We start from the raw sequence: 24958 nt of genomic DNA on the forward strand, positions 1-24958 counted from the left end.
ATGGGGGTCCTATTCCGCCACTAAATATACATTGTACATCATACACAAAATGAATGATGTACTATCGATGCATTGCCTAACAGTTGCGTTGGAAAATCAAACAAATATACACTCTTATATAAAGCTATGTACGTTAAGAAAGTCTTATCAAGAAAGGAGGAAAGGAGGGGATGGGTGTGGGAAAAAATATCTTTGATATAATACAATCTGTCTTCAAATAAAACAATACAAAACATTAAGTTGACTTATAATTGACCTTGATCGTACGAACATTGTTCCGCCATATTCTATTATCAGCTTCTGAATAGAAACTGCTGCGTCGTTTATATTTATAGTGATCTTAATTAAGCAACATATTTATGCGCGCAAGTGATCGGTCGGACCACGTCACTCATAACCAAACATACCGCCTTCCGTAAATAAAGATTAAAATGTAAAATTATAGAAAGTCCGCCTGTATAAATTACATTTAAACAAGTTTGTATTTCAATAAATACACTGCCGAAATTAAAATAGTGAATTTGTTTGAGATTTATTGCATTTATGACTTTGTTTTATAATTTGTTTTATAGCCGGCGGTGGATACCGATTCGGTGGATATTCACTGTACGTGTCCAACTCCACCAACCACATAGAAGGCATTCTCTGCTATCAGGATAACAGTAGTTCACGTGAAGACGTAGACTTAAACCCGACCCACCAGTGTCCATACGTAGCTCAGTATGTGACTGTCTACAATCACAGAGAGGAACCAAAACGACACGACTGGTATAGTGACGATGCTGTTCTGGAATTATGTGAAGTTCAGGTCTTTGGTAGGTACATTAATGTTTTTTATAGTCTATAAGTCATACTTAATTAAAGGTGTTAGATCTTTAAAGTTTAGCATTCGGTAAAACTATTGGCGAAACCTCAAAATAGTGCCTATTGAACTGCATCTCATTTGCATATTACAGTTTTATGAGTGTAAAATGTGTAAGAGTTGTCCACCAAATCGAGTCGATTCGGCTACGTACAAAAGTTGTTTTGTACATTCCGTGGACAACGCGTACACATTTTACATCGTTGTGTCCATACGCTTCACTTGTCATGTGTTAGCTGAAGGTGACAGTGTACATGTCGTACTAGTCATCGAAACGTCACATTGAAAATCTTATTGGTTTTGTAAAAAGAACTTCTCATAATCCATATTTACCAACCTGAAGAATATGTTCAGAAATATATACTCCAGTGTTTGAGAAAATATTTTAGTCAAGTCAGGCAGAAATACACTTAAGATGGCATACACTGTTACGACGTAAACTGTAATGTAACCAGGTATACTGTAATGATACGAGATATATTGTAATGTTACGCGATATACTGTAATGTTACGGGGTATACTGTAATGTTACGCGGTATACTGTAATGTTACTAGGTAAACTGTAATGTCACGGGGTATACTGTAATGATACGCGGTATACTGTAATGTTACGCGATATACTGTAATGTCACGGGGTATACTGTAATGTTACGGGGTATATTGTAATGTTACTAGGTAAACTGTAATGTTACGGGGTATACTGTAATGTTACGGCGTATACTGTAATGTTACGGAGTATACTGTAATGTCACGGGGTACACTGTAATGTTACGCGGTATACTGTAATGTTACGGAGTATACTGTAATGTTACGGGGTATACTGTAATGTTACGGAGTATACTGTAATGTTACGGGGTATACTGTAATGTTACGGAGTATACTGTAATGTTAAATGGTATAATGTAATGTTACAGGGTATACTGTAATGTTACGAGGTATACTCCAATGTTACCTGTTATTATGTAATATTTACATTCTGTATGCTTAGACCCATTTACAAAAATTACATTCATAAGTGCATAACACAGGTGTTCATAGAATCTCAGCACGTGGGACTGGTGTAAAACATAGTAACCTGATCACACTGCGATAAACTACAAAGATTACCCACCTGGAACGACTGACCTACCTATATGCTTAATTCTTACATCTATAAATAAACTTGAATTTTAACCCAAATATATGTAAATGTCTGTGTTATTTATGTACTATGAATACATAATTTGCATGCTGTAAATAAATATTTCAAAAAAGTCCACACATCAGCGTTAACGGCAGTTACACTGTCGTCTGATAATCCGTTAAAATGAACGTCCCAAGACAACTTAGCTGTCAGCTGAACGATGTCACAATAACGTTTGAGCTGGAATTACCCAATCACCAAGATATGTCAGACGAGGAAGTATACAGATTTATTTCTACTCTGGATTTGTCATCAATAATTGAAATGAAATCAGCACAAGACATTGAGGAAGAACTTGCCGAGTGCTGACCCCAGTTTCCCACCCCCGGGCAGCCAGTCCGGAGTGACCCCCACCCCCCACCCCTCATCAATCACCTGCCAACAGAACAGCACCTTCCCGATTTAAAAAGGTTACAGAGGTGGAGTGGAAATCCTTTAAAGATGTCAACCAATCTCTAGCAATAAGGAGAAATACACGAAAACCTCAGGGTTTCTCTCACATTTCGTATTCCATGGGTGTAGTTTCAATTTCGGTGCCCAGTAAAATTAGACTGAAACGACTCCTCGCCGTCATGTCGTGTTTACCGTATCACTGTAAATCCGTCCGCCGTCACTCTGCCCTGGTGTTTATCTATATATCCGTCCGCCGTCACTCTGCCCTGGTGTTTGTCTATATATCCGTCCGCCGTCACTCCGCCCTGGTGTTTGTCTATATATCCGTCCGCAGTCACTCCGCCCTGGTGTTTATCTATATATCCGTCCGCCATCACTCCGCCCTGGTGTTTATCTATATATCCGTCCGCCGTCACTCCGCCCTGGTATTTGTCTATATAATCGTCCGCCGTCACTCCGCCCTGGTGTTTGTCTATATATCCGTCCGCAGTCACTCCGCCCTGGTGTTTGTCTATATATCCGTCCGCCGTCACTCCGCCCTGGTGTTTGTCTATATATCCGTCCGCAGTCACTCCGCCCTGGTGTTTATCTATATATCCGTCCGCCATCACTCCGCCCTGGTGTTTATCTATATATCCGTCCGCCGTCACTCCGCCCTGGTATTTGTCTATATAATCGTCCGCCGTCACTCCGCCCTGGTGTTTGTCTATATATCCGTCCGCAGTCACTCCGCCCTGGTGTTTATCTATATATCCGTCCGCAGTCACTCCGCCCTGGTGTTTGTCTATATATCCCTCCGCCGTCACTCCGCCCTGGTGTTTGTCTATATATCAGTCTCTATATCAGTATTGCTAATGTTACTTATCAGATTAAAATAAAAACGAATTATTGAATTATGCTATGTGAAATATCCACGTAATCACGTGCCCTGTTATACAAATAAACATTGAATATGGAACTTCACTTTGATTTGTTGTTGTTGTTGACGGTTGTAATGATCTCCTGTGATAGTGTCACATTTCCTGATATACTGTTATGTTATATAGTAAACTGTAATGTTGCGGGGTATATTTTAACGAGACAATTTAGTGAAGTAAGTTTTTTTATAACCCTGACACAAAACTCTTCATTATAGTATAGTTTGATACTCCTTATGAACAATTCATGTTGGGAAATTGAAAAAAGGCAGTGTTTTGCTGGCGGTTTTTTTATCAGTAACGGAGAAATCCTTAACTGTACAGCCGTACGTTTTAGCGGTGAATTTCTAGCTAACAAAATTACTCTCCAACCGAGGAGAGAAGGTAAACTCTTTCTTTATTCACCTAGCCTCTCTGGAATACAAATACATGCATTCATTCTGAATCAAAATCATCCTCAAACAGGATCTCAAACAGGATCTCAAACATCGTTATAATGGAGTGTATTTACGTTTAAACCTATTGATATCGTACTTTTCGCGATTTGAAATTCTCCCTGCAGCACCCTCTCAGTGCGTGCATGCTATAATTGCACCTGTTTATTTTCATTCAAATCCAAATGTGAACAGATATATCTGATTTCATGGTACTTATAATTCTTACGTGAGATGTATTGTGTAAATTCAAGAATGTTTACTTCTCAATGAAAGACCCGGATGTTGCGTTATTTCGGTCGTAGCTATTTTTATCACCGGCTTCCCCAAAAGATGAAACTGACCACACTGGACGCTGGCTTTAGGTCATGTAATTGCCAACTGTATACATGTTCGATAGGGGATATATATTTTCAGTAAAGACTCGATTTTCAGGTTGTCATTTTACTAAATAGAACCTTTAGTGTTACCTGTTATACAGTAATGTTGCAAGTAACACTGTATTATTATGCCGGATGTACAGTAATGTTGCAAGTAACACTGTAGTATTATACCGGATGCACAGTAATGTTGCAAGTAACACTGTATTATTATGCCGGATATACAGTAATGTTGCAAGTAACACTGTATTATTATGCCGCATACTGTAATGTTACGAAGTGTACTGTAATGTTACGGGATATACTATAAAGTTAACTAGTATATACGGTATTGTTACGGGATATTCTGTTATGCTACGATTTATACTGTTATGATACGGGGTATACTGTATAATATGAGGTATACTGTAGTATTACGGTGTTGATCTAATGATGCAAGCTTAACTCTAATATTACGAGTTCTACTGTATTTTCAAGGTGTATACTGGAATGTTGAAATACATACAGTGACATTACGAGGTATACTGTAATTTTGCAAGGTATTTTGTGATGTTTGGCGTATTGCTGTAAGGTTACCGTTTATACTGTTATGCTACTGTGTATACTGTAATGATGAGAGTTACACTGATATGTTGCGGTTAAACTGTAATGTAACGAGGTACACTGTTATGCCATGATGTAAACTGTACTATAATGAAGTATACAGTATTGTTTCGTAAGGTTGTGTATTTGATGGTTCCCCATTGTTGCATTTTATACTATAATATTAATTCAAAAAATATTTGTCCTTGTTTTCATCATTCATTTCTATTTTCTATCGCAAGTAGATATTTCCGGCACGGGGTTTTATAAATAGATTGCTAAATACTATTTGGGTCACGTGTGCTCTTTAACAGATGAGTCTGTATCATGAAAGGGACATTTTGGTATTTTAGTTAGCATTGTGGGATACACGATCAATAAGAGCAAATTAAACAGTACACAATATTTTAAGCGTTAAGAAGGTTCTGATCAAATTTTCATCACCACTTTAGCTTCAGTTTTGAAAATATGAGTTAATGAAAATTATATCCAAATAGAAAGCGTCGCATGGCACGTAAATTAGGTAAGCTATGTTTTGAAAATTATTTCTAACCTTAAACTGTCCTTGTGACAATAATTAATAGTCCATAAAGTCAATATATATAGTTGAAAAGTGTCTAAAGTGAAATTGAACAAATAAAAATACTTCTTTGAAATACATGTCAATTTCCTTGGTGAATTTCTCACAAGTGTCCCATTTTAGGTACACTGACGGTAAACGACTGAGATAACATTGATTCTGTTTAAGGTTGAACTGTGTTTCGTGGTAAATGTATTGCAACATATCGTATATTATCCAGTTATTCTTTTTTTTTTTAAAACTTAATTCTCGATGGTGACCTCACATTCCACTTAAACAAAATATTGTTCTTTGTATTTTCGTAAATAAACACATTTCGGAGAAACAATATCATGACAAATAATTCTAACAGGTTTTTAGAGTATTATCTAGTCTTACAGTACTATAATATACATATATCACCTATATAATTCAGTGTACGCTGTATATCACCATCACATTCATTAGTGGTATCTGACATGAAACAATAGTATATATTAACCGTCATTTTGACCTCACAAATGAAATCAGGACTCATGATGAAACCAATCTGTGAGCTTTTTTTTTTACTTAATCTGATGTGGAAACTAGTTTGAGATACCCTGTATTCGTCCTAACAATGCCAATGTTGAACACCTGTAATATTGTATCTTTAAATACAAACATTAAAACGTTTACAATCATGTAACCTGCAATCAGATAAATAATATATGTTCAATTTTGTACTGTACAGGATGTCAAATCGGACGTTATGGTACCGGCAGCTGTAATAGTCCTTGCTCAGGAAGCTGCTATGGAGGAAACTGTAACTCTATAACTGGATCCTGCTTCTGTGAGTTCGGACCAAACTACATGTTCAACACATCCATTTACTAATATCAATACTACTGTTTTGACATTTACTCGCCATGTACAATTTAAAATATTTCTGCATACTTTCAACAGATGGCAAGGATACTATATATCTATTTCTATTCTAGCTGTGGCTTTTGACACACTTTATCATCACATCCACTTGGTCAGGTGGTACTGTAGATTCTTCAAAAATGGGCATCCTAAACATTCGTGTAACGGTGCAGACGAAAAGTGTAGGCTGTGCTTCTTTCACTATGTGGCCATTTCGTTTTCTTCACTTTTCATTGAACAGATGGCTTGAAATGTTCAGTGAGATATGGTGTTCGAATGACAATGTCAAAGTTCTTAAATCTGTTGTCCCAAGGTGCCTTTCTTTGTCATGGCGATTCAGCCACATCAATAACTAGTAGCATTTAGGTAGATTTGTGTCTGTGAATGGTTTAAGTTTATTTGAAAAACCACAACACCGGGAATGTATGAGCCTTTTACTGAATTTGCTTTGACGGCCATTAGCAAAGAAGTATTTAACACTTACAAGTATCTAACACATACAAATGTATCAAGGCAGAGGTTCCATTATAGTACATAGGGTAACAGCAGCACGTATTAATGACCAATATAAACCTGGCATCAACTTTATCACAGTAAGAGAATAAAATTTGTACGAACTTATCAATATATTGATATCAATAAATGCGTGCTCTATTACCGTATAAAGCTCATATACTCTCCTGACAGAAAAATATATTAACATTGTAGATTGTTTACCCGGAATGTTTGGTGATTTATGTGAACAGCATTGCTCTGCTAACTGTAAAAGTACTTGTGAAAAAGATACAGGTCATTGTATAGGTACGTATGCCGAATATATTTTGCAGGTTTTTACCTAAATATCTGGGGTCTTTCTATATTTTCTTTATTGATGATTAGTAGGCAGTTCTACGATGCGTTCGAAAGCATGAGTTCAGACCCAGCGATGAGCATGGGATAAACTACATGGACTTGTTCTGTAATCAACAATGAAGGATACAGTAAGTTGCCGCGAAGCACAAATAAATGAAACTATATGATATAGTTTGATTTATATGCCATTCGCGGCAATATGACATTCTAACAGAAAAAGGTTCTTAACATTAAAATCGCTATGCTTTATAATCAGTGAAGCTTTACAAAATAATGTTTTAATGGGTGGTCGGGTGGCACATTTGTCCTCGAATCCGAAGATTTCAGTCTCTGCACCCCTGGAATGTGTCTTGACAAAATCGAAGGATCGCGGTAAGCTATTTGGTTTGTTTCATGCTTAAAACCATGACGAATAGCTAGACTGATACCTGTACTTAAAAGATTACAGAAGAGCTACATCCAACTTTAGCGCATGTCATTTTGCCCATTTTACTGCCGCGCGGTTCCTTTGATCTTCATCAAACGTATCAGACTACTTTACTTATATCATCTGCATGATAACGCCTACAGAGCCTGTGCGTTTGTATGACGTATTCCAGCGGCGTAGAGAAAATATCTATATCAAAAGAGAAACCTTTTTTTTTTCGAGAAAATTTACCAAGCCGTCGGGGTTTGATTCTCCGATCGGACATGAAACGGTATGTTACCGGGTTCTTAAGTTTCCTCTCAAACTTAGACGCAATGCGAAGACCCATCCCGGCCACTAGGATTAATTAATATTAATATAGGATGGGAAAACTTATTTCATAATTGTTGTAAAATAGATATTTTTTTGTTACTCAAAAAACAAAGTCTTATCGTATTATCTGATATGTTACTTGGCCATACTTCAAATATTGTTCATTAGATTGACCGCACTCATACCCTTTGATAAACACCTACACGTCTAACAGCAACATGGTGAAACAAGTATCAGCGTTGCTGTCGCTAGCACATAAAACGGGTCATCAGAATGATACCCTGGTAGTTGTCCAGATCACTTGGTAAAAATATGCACAAAGGGAGCAATAGAGGTATCCAATCACAATCCTAGATGCTAACACGTGATTGGGAAATTTGTATTAGTTATGATTTTGCCTGTTATTTAAGATACCTCCGTATGTGCATGTAAACACAAATAGTGTATCTACGATCAGTAACACTAATATCACTGTATTCATGATCAGTACATTTACATATATTGTATTTATCATAGACATTATTTGATTCTTTGTTCAATATTAAAGTTATCAACACTAATGCAATATACACAGATTATTGAACATTGCCGACAAAAGTTGTGTAACGTATAACAAACGAAAACATTTTTGGTCCCGGAATAACCTTTATACGTTGTGTGTGATTACCATGAGTGGGCGCTTATGATTGAGTAAATCTCGCGNGGGGGGGGGGGGGGGGGGGGGGGGGGATGGAAATTTATTACGTATAGAAGGAAGCACTTACCCTTTAATAACGAGTACTTTTACACCGGGAACTTTCTGCTCTCTTGTTATAATGCACCATGTGTATATCATTTAATTACATGATTTCGAAAAAGTAAACATACGATTCCAAAACTCTTTTTCTTTTCAGGATGTATTACCGGTAAAAGGAGTGACCTCTGTGATGTTAACTGCCCTTTGAATTGTGTGATATGTGAACAGTCGTCCGACAAATGTATTGGTAATTAAAACAAGGCAAGATAGGGAAAACCCATGAGCGCACGTTCTCCGTAAAATTTGATTGGTTCTTGCAAATATGACTTGTTCAAAGCACTTTAAAAGCAGGGAAATGAAAAGTAGATTTAAACCACCTGAAACATCCGGGTCGTTTGTTTCATTAGGTCTATCTCATCATTGCGTAGATAAAATGATGTCAGCTATCTGCCAACCTTATAAATAATACCATCACTAAATTCAACTCATTGTATAAAATAGCAAACTGCATATCACATAAACTACTGTAGTTGCATATTGATAATCGACCATTGCACTTTTGATGATTCATAAAGACTATTTTGTTAAGTGATGTTGAACATATTTCTTGAATCTTCATATATATCAAGCACTGATTCTTAATCATATGTTTGTTTCAGTATGTGTTAATGGAAAGTACGGTGATGCTTGTAACTTTGATTGTTCTGACAACTGTAAACAAAAAGCATGCATGAAGGACAATGGATATTGTCTAGGTAAATAACAGATATCGATATGGTGCAATTTCTTATTGTATAGTTGCAATTGCATATCAATTGTCCAGATCAAACATAAGTAATCTTTTTCAAACACCACACCCATATAATATAAAAATCGCTAATATAATAATTACATTGAAATCCCACTGGTGTGTTTATTTTTAGACACGTGCTTACTGGGACAATATCAGTCAGACGAAAAAAAATATTCCTCACCATATGTCTCATTATGCAACAGTGCATTTATTATTTGAAAATATAATATTGGCACATGTTAAAATAAAGATCATTCGTTTGACAGAATGCATTCTTGGTAAACATGGGAATATGTGTGAATTGGATTGCTCTGACAGCTGTAAAGACAAAAACTGCACGAAGAGCAATGGACATTGTATAGGTAAGTAATAAGCATTTTCTCTCATGTGCTTGTGGGTAAGAAAGGGGTGTAGGAAATTTCTATCTAACACTTCATTTCACATGACGTCATAATGGCTCAACAATGACGTGACTTCACGAATTTGGAAAACACCGATGCCGCAATGCGGAAAGGCAACATGATGAAATTAAAACATTTTTCGATATATTTACCGTACACGTAGGAAAGGTGAGATTATTTTTCTGTGCAAACAAATGGGGTGTTCTAAATCTCGCTGACGAATTTGTTTTCGTCATAAAAGCTCAGGGGGAAAATCGATATTTTCAAAATGGAAGCCAGTTCAAACGCATTTTCATGGTTTCTCAGCTTTTGCTGGTAGTTGGAATGAGAGAAAAATACTCTTTCATGCCCAAGGATGAAAACCTCGGGTTTTACCAAATTTGAAAACCCCTCTGTTGGAATTTCCATATCCTTCACCCCTGGACATGAAAGAGTCTTATGATATAAAAGTATAAAATGGATAACGTGACAATAACGATTAATTTAGCAACGTTTGGATCCTTTTAAAAACCACTCTTGTTTCTTCGGCATTGCAGGAAAATTAACCGAATATTTTAGAAGAGTGGCCTAAAATTCACGTTCTATTACAAGTGTTCAGTATGCACACTCCACACAGTTGTATTTGTATGTTGATATCGCAGGATGTGTTTTGCACAATAAGTCACATGTTAGTAATAAAATGTTATATATATATATATGTTTATATTTCAGAATGTGTTAATGGAAAGCATGGTGACGTGTGTGACGTTGATTGTTCTGACAATTGTAAGAACATATTATGCATGAAGGAAACCGGATATTGCTTAGGTAACCAAAATTCGCCTTATCGGATATAAGTACAATGGTATTTGACAATCCAAATGTGTCATTGCAGATAAAACACGTAAAACTTTATTCGCAAGATCATTTAATTGAATAAACTCGGAGAACTGTAAAGATAAATGTTGCTTTAAGGGCAAAAGATAATGCTTAAGTAAAGATAATAAACTTATGAAATCTTAATATTTAACATCTCTTTTAATGATATAACATTGACGGATCTTTCATGGCGATCATATAATTCGAAAACCTCTTGTGATTTTCATTTTATTTTTAGACACGTTCTTACTAGCGAAATATTAAAAGGTTTAACGAACTTTCCACCAACGTCTAACTTCCGTAAGTAAATATGTTTTTTTCTAGAATGTGTCCCTGGAAAATATGGTGATGATTGTGCAGCTGATTGTTCTGTCAACTGTAAAGACAAAGCATGCATGAAGAACGACGGGACTTGTATAGGTACGTAGATCATTATATACATCAGGACAGGCACAACTATTACACTCAGTAGTATCGACTGTTTAAATACAAATTCACGAACATCGAGGGTCCCGGGTGTTTTCTTGATCTTTTATTCAATACGTGACATATTTAGAGAGTGTTAATGACAACTGCAAGACAAAACATGTACTAAGGACGATGGATATTGCTTAGGTAATTTGTAAACACCTCACTGATTTAAATACTATGGAACTTCATATTTAAATAGGTTTACTAGATACAATAAAGCATTAAACGCTATATTGAAAGATCATATAATTAAACGATTCGTTAATCGTTCGTTTTATAATTGAGTTAAATTTAAACCATGTGATGCATCTCTATGTTCTATTTACTGCAAAAATACCAGAGTCAAATGTAATAAAACATTGACAGATATTGTTCAGTATTTGCATTCTTTGAAATATGTTTTGTGTATCTCTTTTGATAAGGTAATTACTTTTACAGAATGTGTTCTTGGAAAACATGGTGACAATTGTGCAGTTAATTGCTCTGACAATTGTAAAAACAAAAACTGCACTAGGAGCGATGGACATTGTATAGGTAAGTAGTGTATTACATACAAAGTTTACATGATTAATACGTCAATAACAAAACGATGTCTAACACCTATTCCTAAAATAAGTGTCATGATCCATGGTTTTCAAGAGAGGATGTTTTCACACGTCATCCCTCTGATTTTAACCATTCACTCCGTTTAAGCTATCATTTCTCAATCATACACAATTCCATATTTGATTTTCCTTTTTGTTACAGGTTCTGTGATTTGTTAATAGTAGCACATGTGACCCAAAATATAGCTGTTAATATAAGTATGAATGGCTGTTTTTTTTCCATGGGACTACCTTTTGAATTTTCCTAATTCCCATTGTCGTTCAAGTTGTCTCGCCGTGAAAAAACAAGATCTACTGTTTATAATTAATCTTTACTATTGTATTTTTGTCTTATTGTTTATTATTTGAAGTATTAGAAGTTTAAACAGTAAATGAGTTTATCCTACAGTTGACCATATTCACAACATTGACACGTTCTGTCGTCTGACGTATCGACGATATCAATCTGACAAAGCTCAAGCTGACAAGGTATTTCAATGTCACACATGGATCTACACACAGTGATCAAAAACAGGAATTAATATTGATGTTTCTAACATTAGAAAGTATCACAGAGGTGAATTTAATTACACATATACTGTATTATCCATGAATTTCCACGGACATGACGAACGCGACATGTAAACACTAAGCTTTTGCCCTCGGTATATACGCCGCACATAGCGAGTCCCAGACTACAAACAACCAAACACCGAGGAACGCTGGGTTGGAATTACGACGCATAATGTTCCTCTCACGACATTCAAATTAAAGTTCTTTCATATTTTATATCTGGAATGATCCATGAAATTAAAAACGTGACGAGTCCAGCTAATGACCTTCCCGTCATAATAAACACCGCTGTCTTCAAACCGGGTGTCAACCCCGGTCTTTCCGTTCTCCAGAATCATCATCCATCGACTTCACATTTGCACGAGGCTACAGTGTTGAAAGCTTTCTCTTTGTCGAATCGCCTTAGTAAATTCAAAGCACATTCGCAAACGTTACTGTTTCTTCAATGTTTTCATTAACAAGCTGGATATGAAGCGACCTTTGGAAAATGTTCACATGAGTTAGGTTCGAGATCCCCGAAATGACGTTGCGATGTTACCTTATAATACTACACCTTATGAAATAATCTATGAATGTAAGAAAAAAGTTCGTAATTTGAATGATGTTTTTGGTTTTCCTTTCCGTTGACAGTGATTTGGAATTATAGGGATTGAATCTGGATTTTTCCAGTGTTCATGCAAGTATGAACGGGGGAAAATTTACCGACACACTGGGAAAATCCAGATTTAATTCCTATATATTTTCTAAACAGTACACCTCATCAACCAGTACAAGTTCCTATCAAACTTGAAACACATTTTCCGACATTTCTTTTCTATTCCTATTTTTCCTCATCATAATAATGCCACGATAATTATGTATATTTTCAGGATGCAATCCTGGCAAAAAGGGGGAATTATGTGACACCAGTTGTTCTTCGCATTGTGTGACATGTGACCAGGCGTCCGAACAGTGTTTTGGTAATTATAACTTCGCCGAGTAGTTACTGTTGCTGTGGTGACAGTAAAAGTGATGATATATATGGATTATTGAGCATGAGGAGAGATAATTGTTGCTTAGGTAAGTTGTTGCAGTTAGCTTATCAGAACATGTCTTTTGCCTAAGCCAGTTCCATATTCCTTACCATAATTTGTCGATCCTGATGCAGGGTATTTACATTCCCCCATAGTACTACAATTAATTGAAGAAATACTTCAAGGCTAAGGAGAAGAATAGCGGATATGATTTCAAGTCTATCATTGGTTCTTAGTGCCCCTTATAACGCTCAATGTGTTGCGTGATTTGTCATCAAGATATGATTTACTAATTCATACATCTCATTAGTAATTTCGTGAAATGTACATAACATTTGTACAGGAGTTGGCCTATTAGTTAATGATAAAATTAAACAAGACCAAAGTTTGACGATTAAGTCTCGTAGCGCTTTCGTCTCCTCGGTACAGTCAACACAAAAACTGTTATCTTGACATGTTTAAATAACTAATGAAACATAATCATATTGATTATTTTTAATAATAATATACAACATTACCTCTTGTTCGTGGGGGTTTCAATTCAACATTTTTCGCAAGACTCTATTTAATTAAGAATGAACATTATTTATTATAACTGATCTTTTGTATCAATAACAGTGTTACTAATCATGATAGCTGTGTTCAATACATTTATCATCTATTTCAATTTTGATACTATTGTCACAGGTCCGCACCATACATGACAGATTGGAAAATTGTAAGTCGTTGTAGGCTACATTTGACATTGACTGCTCTGAAAACTGCAAAGACAATTCATGCATGTCTCAGGTGGATATTGATAAAGAGGAATGTTTTATTCTAAAGGGAGAAGAAACGATTCATCTTTTATTTTCGAGACGATACAAGTTTATTTTGACAGTGGTATGATACATGGTTATAATTCCATACATTTGCGTGCTTTGATTAGATAAGTACTTAACATTAACATGAATCGAATAATGTTAAACATCATTAGGTGTAACTTATAAACATGTACCATTGAATCTGTTAATTGAATTGTAATACTGATAATAACTAAAAGAATCTACTTATATTACAGAATGTATTCCTGGAAAATACGGTGATCAGTGTACAAATAATTGCTCTGTCAACTGTGAAGCCAACACATGCACGAAGAGCAATGGACAGTGTATAGGTAAGTATTGTTATCTTGTTATAATATCAACACTACAATAAATCTTGAAATACAACAAGTTTTAAAATTGATCATTAATGTCTTGCTTTTGATCAATAATTGATATTAAGTTTTGATAGAACATTTACTGAAATGCTTACCATCAAGTGCCTTGCAACAATTTGAACCCCTCAATAAGCTGTTTTCAATCAGAAGATATGTACCTTTTGTTATATAATACTTATTAGAGAAACATATCCAAAACGTCTCGGTAGATATGCTATTTTAGGCAGTTTGTTAATTATTTGCTGAACATATTTATAGTAAATCATGGAGTATTAAAGATACAAAATAACAAACACAGATATTTTTGTTTTGGTTTGGTTACTATATGACGTCGGCTTACGAATGTTACGGTAACTGTCACAAACTTTAGGTTAAACCAAAAGGAAAATAATTGTCTCGTATATCGAGATAAATTCAGATTAAATAACATGTGAATATTGCAATATGGACATTCGAAATAAAAATAAAGATAAAACATTAGTTCACTGGAACCAGATGTACTCCTCATATCCCTCCATTTTTATCAAAACTCTTTCACAAAACTATTTGTGAATACTTTGAAAAATGGACGAAAAGGTCATGTTATCACTTGGATATGTTATACACTTCATCTCCCCAGAATTCTTCAAATAAATCATGCTATCCATGAGATTACAAATATTATTGATAATTTCACTAACTTAATAAAGTTAAAGTCTTCATTGACGGTCGACACTGTTCAATATGGTAAAACTTTTACTGATGAGGTACTGGTGTTGTTTCAAAAGACCGCTAGTAAAATAGATATTGTCTCGTTTGACTTGAGTCCCTTTTCGTGTGATACCTAGCATCAAAGAAAGTCTTATCCATAAACATACAAAGGATATCGGTCAGCAACAAGGCCCGATACATTACATTGTATGGCTCTGGAGCGGGTAGGCGGGAAGGAACGAAATCTTATATGATACAACTTCAACTTCCATTATTTTCGTCAATGATCTTTCAAACATTATCATTCAAGAAAATGAAAGTAACAAGGGAGGTAACCACAACGATCATATGATCAGCTAGGCTTAGGTATAAACCAACAATTATTAACAAATCGCGATTTGTTCATAGATAGATCAATTTGATTTTAAGTATGAAATGTTAGTTTTCTATTGGGATATCATTATCTTTCAGTACTGGAAACAGTATTATTCATATAACTGTGTACAGTTTGAGAAATTGTCAAAACTGCTTTAAATATTTCGAAGAGGAAAGGTGGCTTAATCGTTATTGTTATTGCTCTCAAGAATTATGACGACCAGTTTGTTAGCTTCGCCATGAGTTATTTATGCTATATTTGAAAAAAAAAAAAAATGATATACAAGGTTTCTTTAATCGTTTGTTATTTATTTATTTTTTACTTTTATTAAGAAAAATTATCAATAGGTCGTAATGGTATTTGGTTATATAAAAATATGCTCAACAAAAGCCAATCGAATTTTTAATTAGTAATTCATAGAGATTTTAGGTGAAGGGTAAACATTAATTGTTGAAAATTAGTACACTATAACAACTGGTTAAGTGAGTAGAAATGGAAACGCCTCACATTTCAAATCATTGGTGATATCTATATTCATGACATTTTGTCTTAGTATGTTGAAACTGAGACATACCTTTTCATCTATTTTTACAACATGGACGAACATCTTCGTTCATCAACATGATGTAACTATGATTGTCATGGCAGTGATCATTTTTGACCTGTTTGACTTCAGATTTATCGTATATAATTGAATCAGGAGTATATGGCTATAGTGACCTTCGATTGTTTGTCTGTTAAAAAATATTATCAAAAAAAAAATAATACTTTTAACGAAACTTATTTTCAAAAATTTGAAAAAATAAGTATAAAAATAAAAATGTGCGTATTTCTATATATGAACTGTAAAGTTAAAATAATTTCAATGAATACAAATATTTTAGCATGTAATCCTGGAAAGTACGGCCCCTCCTGTTCAATGGATTGTCTGGGTCAATGCAAAGACAATAGTTGCCAACAAAGCGATGGAACATGTACAGGTAAAATCTAGGGGTCCCAATGTATGTTATATACTATACTTAAAGAAAACATAGGTTGAAAGCTGTGTATGATCTTGAGTTTTATAAATAAAGTGTAAATAAAATAACTGCATTGAAAGCATTTTTTTACATTAAGTGTCCCCCCTGATTTCGATAAGTGGTGTTTAATACCAAGGTTCAACTATTGCCATTAATGCGGATGTAGATTTCCAGACGTTGCCAAATTTTTTTTTATAAATTGATGAATATGGCTTTCATTGAATGCTGGGACATTCAAAAGCTTTAGTAATCCAAAGTCGTGATTTTCTTTAGATTGTCCTGTTGGAAAACATGGATCGTTTTGTAACATCAGTTGCTCCGAGAGTTGTCTGAATAACCGTTGCAATGCCGAGAGTGGAGATTGTGAAGGTATGATGCTGTATTTTGATATACACGTTTTGACACTGTTCGATAACATTCGGTGCCAACAAAATAAACATCGATGTGAAACAAACCTTGTAATAAATAATATATACATATATATCCCGTGTAAAAATGCAGTCACCAGCCAGTTACCAAACGCTGTGGTCATACGTTAACCATACATGCGATTGAATGGGACAGAATGTTTTATATTATGAAGTAAATCTAAACATGACTGTATCAAAATATACAATAAGTGGTTTTTTTATTATATTTATTGGTACGGTGAATATTTAATTTCTCTCCAAAAAATAAACGATACAGAATATAGTTAGGGTATATATAACGAACCCTATGAGAAAATATCTCTTAACAGTTCACAAACCGAATGTATTTGTTGACCATGCAAATCGTACCCTTTGAGGCCACAATTCATGGCATATCTTGCCATTTAAATATACCGGTTTCAACTTAAATAAAGTTACAAACCTGAATATGTATTGTCCGATATTCTTTAACGTTTACTTACAGTGAAATAAGTATTAACGTATGGATTAAAAAGACATTAAATGTGTTTTATACCTATTATGTCAATAACGAATACCACTATCAACAATGAAAAACGGTTATATAAGATGTTTTCTGTTTCATCAATTTTAAACCATTACTTCTCTAAAAATAAAACTTATATTAATAACGATATCTTTCTTAACTGATACCAGTAAAATGATTTACATGAAGAACAAAAAATATTAATAAAGGTTTTTTTTACGACAAAACAGAGTGTGCGGGTGGTTTACACGGTGGAAACTGTAGCATGCCATGTAGAAACTGCGATAGATGTGTGCGGGACACAGGCTATTGTCTATCTGTCTGCTCTGCTGGATACGAAGGAAATACATGTCAGATGAGTAAGATATCAACATTGACTATACACCTTACGAACCTAAGTAAAGTAATATAGCCATAGTAAAGACCATGTTATGCAAGATCTAGAATCCCACACTGCTATAATAATGCATTTCTACGTATGTAAGATATAAGTGCTCCATACGGAACACTCATCATATGGGATACGTTTTTCTCTTACACTGGACAGGTGTATCCGCACGTTTACCGGTGTGAGATTTCCTTGTCTCACCCTAAGAATCTTCCCCCTCGGGTTGAGATCCCCCTATCTCACCCCCAAGGGGGTGAAAGATTCTATTAATCCCACATGGGTGCACTCAGTCACCGTTTGTATTATGACGTCACAATAAGATGACGGTATTGTACTATGACGTCACAATCAAACGCCTGTTAAAACTTTGCATGAGTGACTATAAAAATATTGCTGTCATCTAGTGACACCACTGGATGCGGAATTTGGTGTCAGAACTTTGGCAAAGGCTCGATTCTGGTCCAAATTCTACACCTTTGATGGAATATCCTTATCCCATATACCTACAATATTGCATTTATACTGCTTATGTCGTATTTTACAGAATTACGGTCGATAAGAGGGAGAAAAGAGTTAAACCTTTTTTTGAAACTCATCTGTACGTTATCCACTGATCATATTGATATTGACGGATTGAAACAATAATGGTTTACAAACGTTTTATCGCCTTTTAAAGTTATGATAGCGTAACGTATTATTCCGTCCCCGACATCACTTAAAGGTCATTGTTGTCCTACTAAATATTGAAACGGGGGTGTATGTCGGTAATGCTTTGCATAAAATAAACTCATAAATAACCTTTAAGCACTTATTCATCAAATACAGTCCAAATATAACTGACTTCAAAACAATGATGTTCATTTTTCACTGATGAAGTACATTGTAGATGGAACATCATAATATAACTGGTAGCTTAGTTGGTTAAAGTGTTGTCTGGAGTTCGATGTTGCTAAGTTCCGATCTCGGTCTTTTGGCCGTGTTGGTTTTCTCACTCCTATTATATGTATGGCCCAACTATCTTCAGTTAGAAAAATCTGCTATCTGTGTTTTACTTTATACACAAAGAATGTTCCATTGAACGTGTCGCAACGTTTGAAAACGGACTGGTCCCTTTGTAATTAAACAAAGAGACCAGTTTAATGCGTACATTGTTTGTGTATAAAGTACAAGTTTGATATTTATGGCCAAACAGCTTATGTTTACCTAAATATTTTCAGTATGTAATGAAGGAGAAAATATCTATAATATGGCCATTTCTACATTCTTCCCGCAACGTTCCCTGTATCAATCCTTCTTATGACAAATCATGTAGGACTCAATGACATGGTGTAGGATATCCATTAACGTCATTAAGCTTGCTGTTGCAGGTAATCTAAGAGTGGTTCTCTTTTTCAATTTCGATAATATTTTCATCAATAAATCTTAAGGGTATTTACTTAAAATCTACTTAAAGAAGTACTGCAGACCGAAACATCGGATGGTAATACCGGGACGATCGTAGGGGTTGTAGTTGGGCTACTTCTCCTGGCTGTTATAATATCAACCAGTGTGTTCCTTATCAGAAGGTATGTTTGTTTGATAATGATGCTAAGATAATAAACAGACAACTTACGCGTTCCTAACTTAGTATGACTAGTCACATGATTATATCTGCCTATTGTAAATTTCGCATCATTGATATAATCACATACTTAGACAGTGTATGGCATATCCTTTGATTTGAATGTAGTATGTTTTAAAATTCATAAATCTTAAAAGGAAATAGATGTATGGTACTGTGTAATTCGTTTTCGGCATACTGTATCTATAACAAAACTGTAAAGGTGTAATCAGCATTGTGTCCTTACGTTAATATTTCAATATTGACTTGTTAAATGTATAATTACACATATTTTACAAAAAGGTTGTTTAGTTACTGAAAATAATTATTTTGTTTAGCTTTACATTACATATTAAGTATCACTTAAGAGGATCAATACACAATATACTTGAAATATATGTGTATAAATTGCAGACGCAGACAAAATTCAACAAAAAAGGACTCATTTGATGATATAAGCAGAAAAAAGATTCCTCGAACAACACATCACAACTACAGCTACGGTAATATTAATAGAGAACATCGAAAACAACAATTATAATAATATCACACATAACAACAATAACAATAATAATAGCAGATATGAAAGCATTATATATCACACATAACAACAACAATTATGATAATATCACACATAACAACACAAGCTATGATAATAGCAGACACGGAAGCATTAAATATCACACATAACAACAATAGTTATAATAATAGCAGACATAAGAGCATTAAATATCACACATAACAACAACAATTATAATATCACATAACAACAATAGCAATAACAATAGCAGACATGGGAGCTTTAAATATCACACATAACAATGAAGGCTATGATAATAGCAGACATATAAGCTTCAAATATCACACATACACCAATAGCTATAATATTATTAAGAGTGAGGAACCCAGTCTATTGCATCACAACTACAAAAATATAGAAAGATGTCAGGTAAGAGTTACATCAAACATCACATAGTTATAGTGTCGAACAGAATAAAGTGCGCTGTGACTTTCTCTCGATTAAAACAGTTGTAATCTGTTTTATCAATATCAAAATATCCCTTTACAGAGCCAGATGATTACTCCGCAGAACCCGTGACCGAACAAGGAAACGTTTATGAAGTTGTTGATGATGGATCCAAAGTAGAAACCCCGGCAGGTCACGGGAACGTTTATGTCAACGCTAGTGATATAGCAAAAGTGGAAAATACCACAGAGATCCCGACAAATCATGATAACGTTTACGTCAATGCTAATGATGTAGATAAAGACAGCTCCGCAAACGTATGCAACAATAGCGGTCCAGTCAGTATAGCTCTTTCCGATCTTAAAGCTATGGTCAAAGCCAAGATGCTTAATGAGGCAAAAGCATTTGAAGACGAATACGCGGTAAGTTATATGTATGGGGATGCTGCAAAACGTATTCTGATTTAAATTACTTTTTCAATTTTTTTTTTATATTCATGCGGATATTGTAATAATTGAAGGGTTTGATAAACATTCTCTGTCGATTCTGTAGTTTCTATAATTTATCAACCTACCACTTAGGCTAGGTCTTCACGAAATATACTATGTGATATATATACAATTGTTGATTAGTCACTACCTTCCGGAGCTATACATGAACACAACATTGGAATGTTGACTGCAAACAGGATGAAGAACAGATTTAAGTCTACGTTTCCCTGTAAGTAAGACTTTTGTATCATTTCAATATCAGTATTAAAGGCCAAAATGCAGAAACGATCGTCATGATTTTTTCAGATTCAACAATAAGTTTTACCGTTCAATCCAAAATAAGGATATGCTGGGAAATACAGTTCGTCCATTCAGGTCTCATCCATAATGCTTCATGTCTAAAGTAAAAGTAGAATAAACGTTATATTAATTTGGTTGAAATACTACCCAAGCCAATTCCGAAATAATGTTTTTTTATTTTATACAAAGGCGCTGATTGATCAAACTCTATCTATGCCAGTGAGACATGTGTTTTGCTCAATTGTATCGTTTTTCTATATTTATAGATGATCATTCCCGCGTGATTCTTGACAAACTGGACAATGACCCTCATTCAGACTACATCAACGCAAACTACATTGATGTTAGTATTTTCAAACAAACCACATTTTGTATCGAAATAAAAACCAAAAGGTCGTTTAAAAATTGAAATTGAGATGATAGACTAGGATTAACGCTGTGTTAAACTTTCTTAAAATTGATTTATTTAGAAAGCAATTTGTTTTGTTTTCATTAGAATCGAAGTACATGCAAGTGGCAAAGTCGTATATTCTTTATATATATATATATTATTATATAGCGTTTGCTTCAGGAAGAAACCTTTTGAGGGTAAGACAAGTAAACTAAATATGAAATGTCAGTTTCGTACATTTCAGAGTGTCACATTACCTGCAGAATATATCGCAACACAAGGTAAATATGTATTTTACCATCTTAGATTCATTTTCGTAGTCAAATTTGATCGTTGTCCGTGTCGAAAGATTCGTTCTGTGTAAATTTTGAAACAAGTTAACTTTACATTTGAATCAATAGTATAGTCATCTTTCCTCCGTTTATCTTCTAATGTATTGTTAGGTGATTTTAATTTTGTGTATGAATTTGGTTTCATCAGATTACAAATACATGTCACAATGCGTGAGTGGAATGGAGTTGCTTCTGTGCTGTCATAATGAGATACTGTAATTCAGTCGTTCTTACGATGGCTTGACAAGAGTTGATCAAGGGTGGTTAATGGGAAAATAACGGGAAAATAAACGGTTTACCAGTAGGATTATACATTGGTTTAATGTTATATTTAAGCAGGAATCATGATCATAATGCCATGCATTTCTAATTTGATTGCAAAGACCGGAACAACATGGAGAAACATTTTGAAAGTGTTCAAAAATTTAAGTGAAATATATTAACACTATGCTTAAATCATTGGTGTATTGTTTTACGTGAATAGATTGATCAATGACACTAACATTATACATTTCCTTATGGATAGGTCCGACGGACAAAATTGTAGATGACCTGTGGCGTATGATCTGGCAGCTTAAATCTGGAAAAATCGTTATGCTGACCAACCTTATTGAAGGAACAAAGGTAATACCTACAATTTTGCACCTTGGATATTGTTCTGAAAATTTCGGTATATTGTATGGTGCATATACTGTTAAGTGATTAAGTAAGGCATCGTGCATTTTTAACTCTCATGTTATGTGTGAAATGTTGAATGCAATAGTAAATTGATACCTTTTTTTTTAACAGCCAAGAATGTTTAATAAAACACATATCGCATTTATAACAAAATATGAGAAATGGTTTCTTAAGCAATGGTTCAAGGTTTTTAACAGCCAAGAATGTTCAAAAAAATCCATATCGCACGTATAACAAAATATGAAAAATGATTCCTCAAGCTATGGTTCAAGGTTTTTATTACTTTTAATAGCCAAAAATGTTTGATAAAAGACATATCGTATTTATAACAAAATATGAGAAATGGTTTCTCAAACCATGGTTCAAGGTTTTTAACAGCCAAGAATATTCAATAAAAGACATATCGCATGTATAACAAAATATGAGAAATGATTCCTCAAGCTATGGTTCAAGATTTTTATTACTTTTAACAGCCAAGAATGTTTGATAAAAGACATATCGCATTTATAACAAAATATGAGAAATGGTTTCTCAAACCATGGTTCAAAGTTTTTAACAGCCAATAATGGTCAATAAAAGACACATCGCATTTATAACAAAATATGAGAAATGGTTTCTCAAACCATGGTTCAGGGTTTTTAACAGCCAATAATGTTCAATAAAGGACATATTGCATGCATAACAAAATATGAGAAATGGTTCCCAATCTATGGTTTAAGGTTTTAAACAGCCAAGAATGTTTGAAAAAAGACATATCGCTTGCATAACAAAATATGTGAAACGGTTTCTCAAACTATGGTTCATGCTTTCAAACATCCTGTAAGTTTCCAATAAAATACATAACGCATACATAATATGATAAGGAAATGGTAAGTTCAGAAATGACTCAAATCTGTTCATTGCTGACGTCATTGTCCTAATGATTTTAAACATTTTTTTAATGTTTTAAATTATCTTTATCATAGAAAAAGTGTGCGAAATACTGGCCTGACGAGGGTGAGCCGATGTCTACAAAACATTTCAACATCGTTCTTGACAGAGAAAGGGTTTACGCTTTCTATGTGATCCGGGATATCATTCTCACAGAAAAGAAAGTAAATGTCGTTTAATTCAAACCTTTGTTTTGTTCATTTGGTAAAATCAACTCACATTGGTGCACTTACTTATCATTTACAAGATGATATTGCATAAATTACACCTATCCATAATTAGAAAACAGTTAAACAACAAAGAGGTGTGTACTTTCATAACGTATCTGGTTTTCTTCTTAGCTTATATTTTATCTGTTTTCTGTCATCCTTGTGTATCACAACTTCTGAACATTCATGACTGAAGCATAAGTGTGTGAATTTCAACCTTTCCAGACAAAATCCGTGCGGCAAATACACCAGTTTCACTACACCACGTGGCCAGACCACGGAACTCCGGACCCCAATGAACTGGTTGTCTTCCATCGTCGTGTGAAACATTACAAGAATACTTTAACAGGAAAGATGGTGGTCCATTGCAGGTATTTGAATAACTTCCGATTTGTGAATGGATATAAAAAAATGATACTTAGGGAAGTTGTCTGGTAAATCTTTATATGTTATTGTGGAATAGAATTAAATTACAGTTCAAATACATATAATGTTCAGCAAATGTTGTGTTTATTTCTATTACCAAAAAGAATTGGTTACAACAAAGTTGCTAACGAGTGAATTATTCAGTATAACCCAGGACCTCCAGGGCCTAAGATTAAACCTTCTCCAGTTTATTTATATCATTAACATTTATCACGAGCTCGGCATCAAATTTGATATTCAAAATCAACATTACAGAATCCAAGGTCGATTGTCTTGTCAACGTACGGAGAATATGTGTGATAAAACCAGAAGCAGTTACATGTAAGGTAGAAAACAACTGGCCTTATAACTTAGCTTTAATCATTCTGTTGAATCGTGTGTCATTTTATAGTGCTGGTATCGGACGAACAGGAACGTTCATCGCGCTGGATGCTTTGTTAGAGCACGGCAAAACAAGTGGAATGGTTGACGTCATGGGTTACATTAGGACCATGAGGAAGGACAGGGTCAACATGGTTCAAACCTGTGTAAGTCTTATTATCGATAAATGACTCACCTTCTATGAAACATTTAACCATGTGACTTAAATCAATCAGTCTCCTTTCTTATTGCACACTAATCATATAAGTAAGCTAACAGCTTTAGCATTGTTGTATGAAACTTTGCATATTTATCACAATAGCAAACGGACTAATAAATTATCCGGCATGAATAGCCAAAGCCTTCAGTCGATATCAAGATATGTTTCAAGTGTCACGTCATGTCTTGTGTTTTATTTTGGAAGGTAGTCTCCTTACACAAATAAAATC

The 24958-nt window shown here is 34.6% G+C and overlaps 1 protein-coding gene across 1 annotated transcript in view; it reads left to right on the forward strand.

The window, feature by feature from the left end:
- LOC110461545 (receptor-type tyrosine-protein phosphatase mu-like) overlaps positions 1-24958 on the forward strand; it is a 37838-nt gene that overhangs the window by 7085 nt on the left and 5795 nt on the right. Inside the window, exons 3-26 of the mRNA XM_021515058.1 lie at positions 573-815; positions 6044-6142; positions 6925-7017; positions 8701-8790; positions 9203-9298; positions 9603-9698; positions 10449-10544; positions 10920-11015; positions 11505-11600; positions 13093-13182; positions 14297-14392; positions 16388-16483; positions 16796-16891; positions 17668-17796; positions 19279-19390; positions 19840-19928; positions 20495-20814; positions 21025-21112; positions 21450-21526; positions 21819-21855; positions 22433-22530; positions 23550-23678; positions 23949-24094; positions 24541-24676. Coding sequence (XP_021370733.1) covers positions 573-815; positions 6044-6142; positions 6925-7017; positions 8701-8790; positions 9203-9298; positions 9603-9698; positions 10449-10544; positions 10920-11015; positions 11505-11600; positions 13093-13182; positions 14297-14392; positions 16388-16483; positions 16796-16891; positions 17668-17796; positions 19279-19390; positions 19840-19928; positions 20495-20814; positions 21025-21112; positions 21450-21526; positions 21819-21855; positions 22433-22530; positions 23550-23678; positions 23949-24094; positions 24541-24676 — 2744 coding nt within the window. The remainder of the gene's footprint in view (positions 1-572; positions 816-6043; positions 6143-6924; positions 7018-8700; positions 8791-9202; positions 9299-9602; positions 9699-10448; positions 10545-10919; positions 11016-11504; positions 11601-13092; positions 13183-14296; positions 14393-16387; positions 16484-16795; positions 16892-17667; positions 17797-19278; positions 19391-19839; positions 19929-20494; positions 20815-21024; positions 21113-21449; positions 21527-21818; positions 21856-22432; positions 22531-23549; positions 23679-23948; positions 24095-24540; positions 24677-24958) is intronic.

This window comes from Mizuhopecten yessoensis, unplaced genomic scaffold (genome assembly GCF_002113885.1).
Source record: "Mizuhopecten yessoensis strain PY_sf001 unplaced genomic scaffold, ASM211388v2 scaffold10635, whole genome shotgun sequence".
In the NCBI taxonomy this organism is placed as follows: Eukaryota; Metazoa; Mollusca; class Bivalvia; order Pectinida; family Pectinidae; genus Mizuhopecten; species Mizuhopecten yessoensis.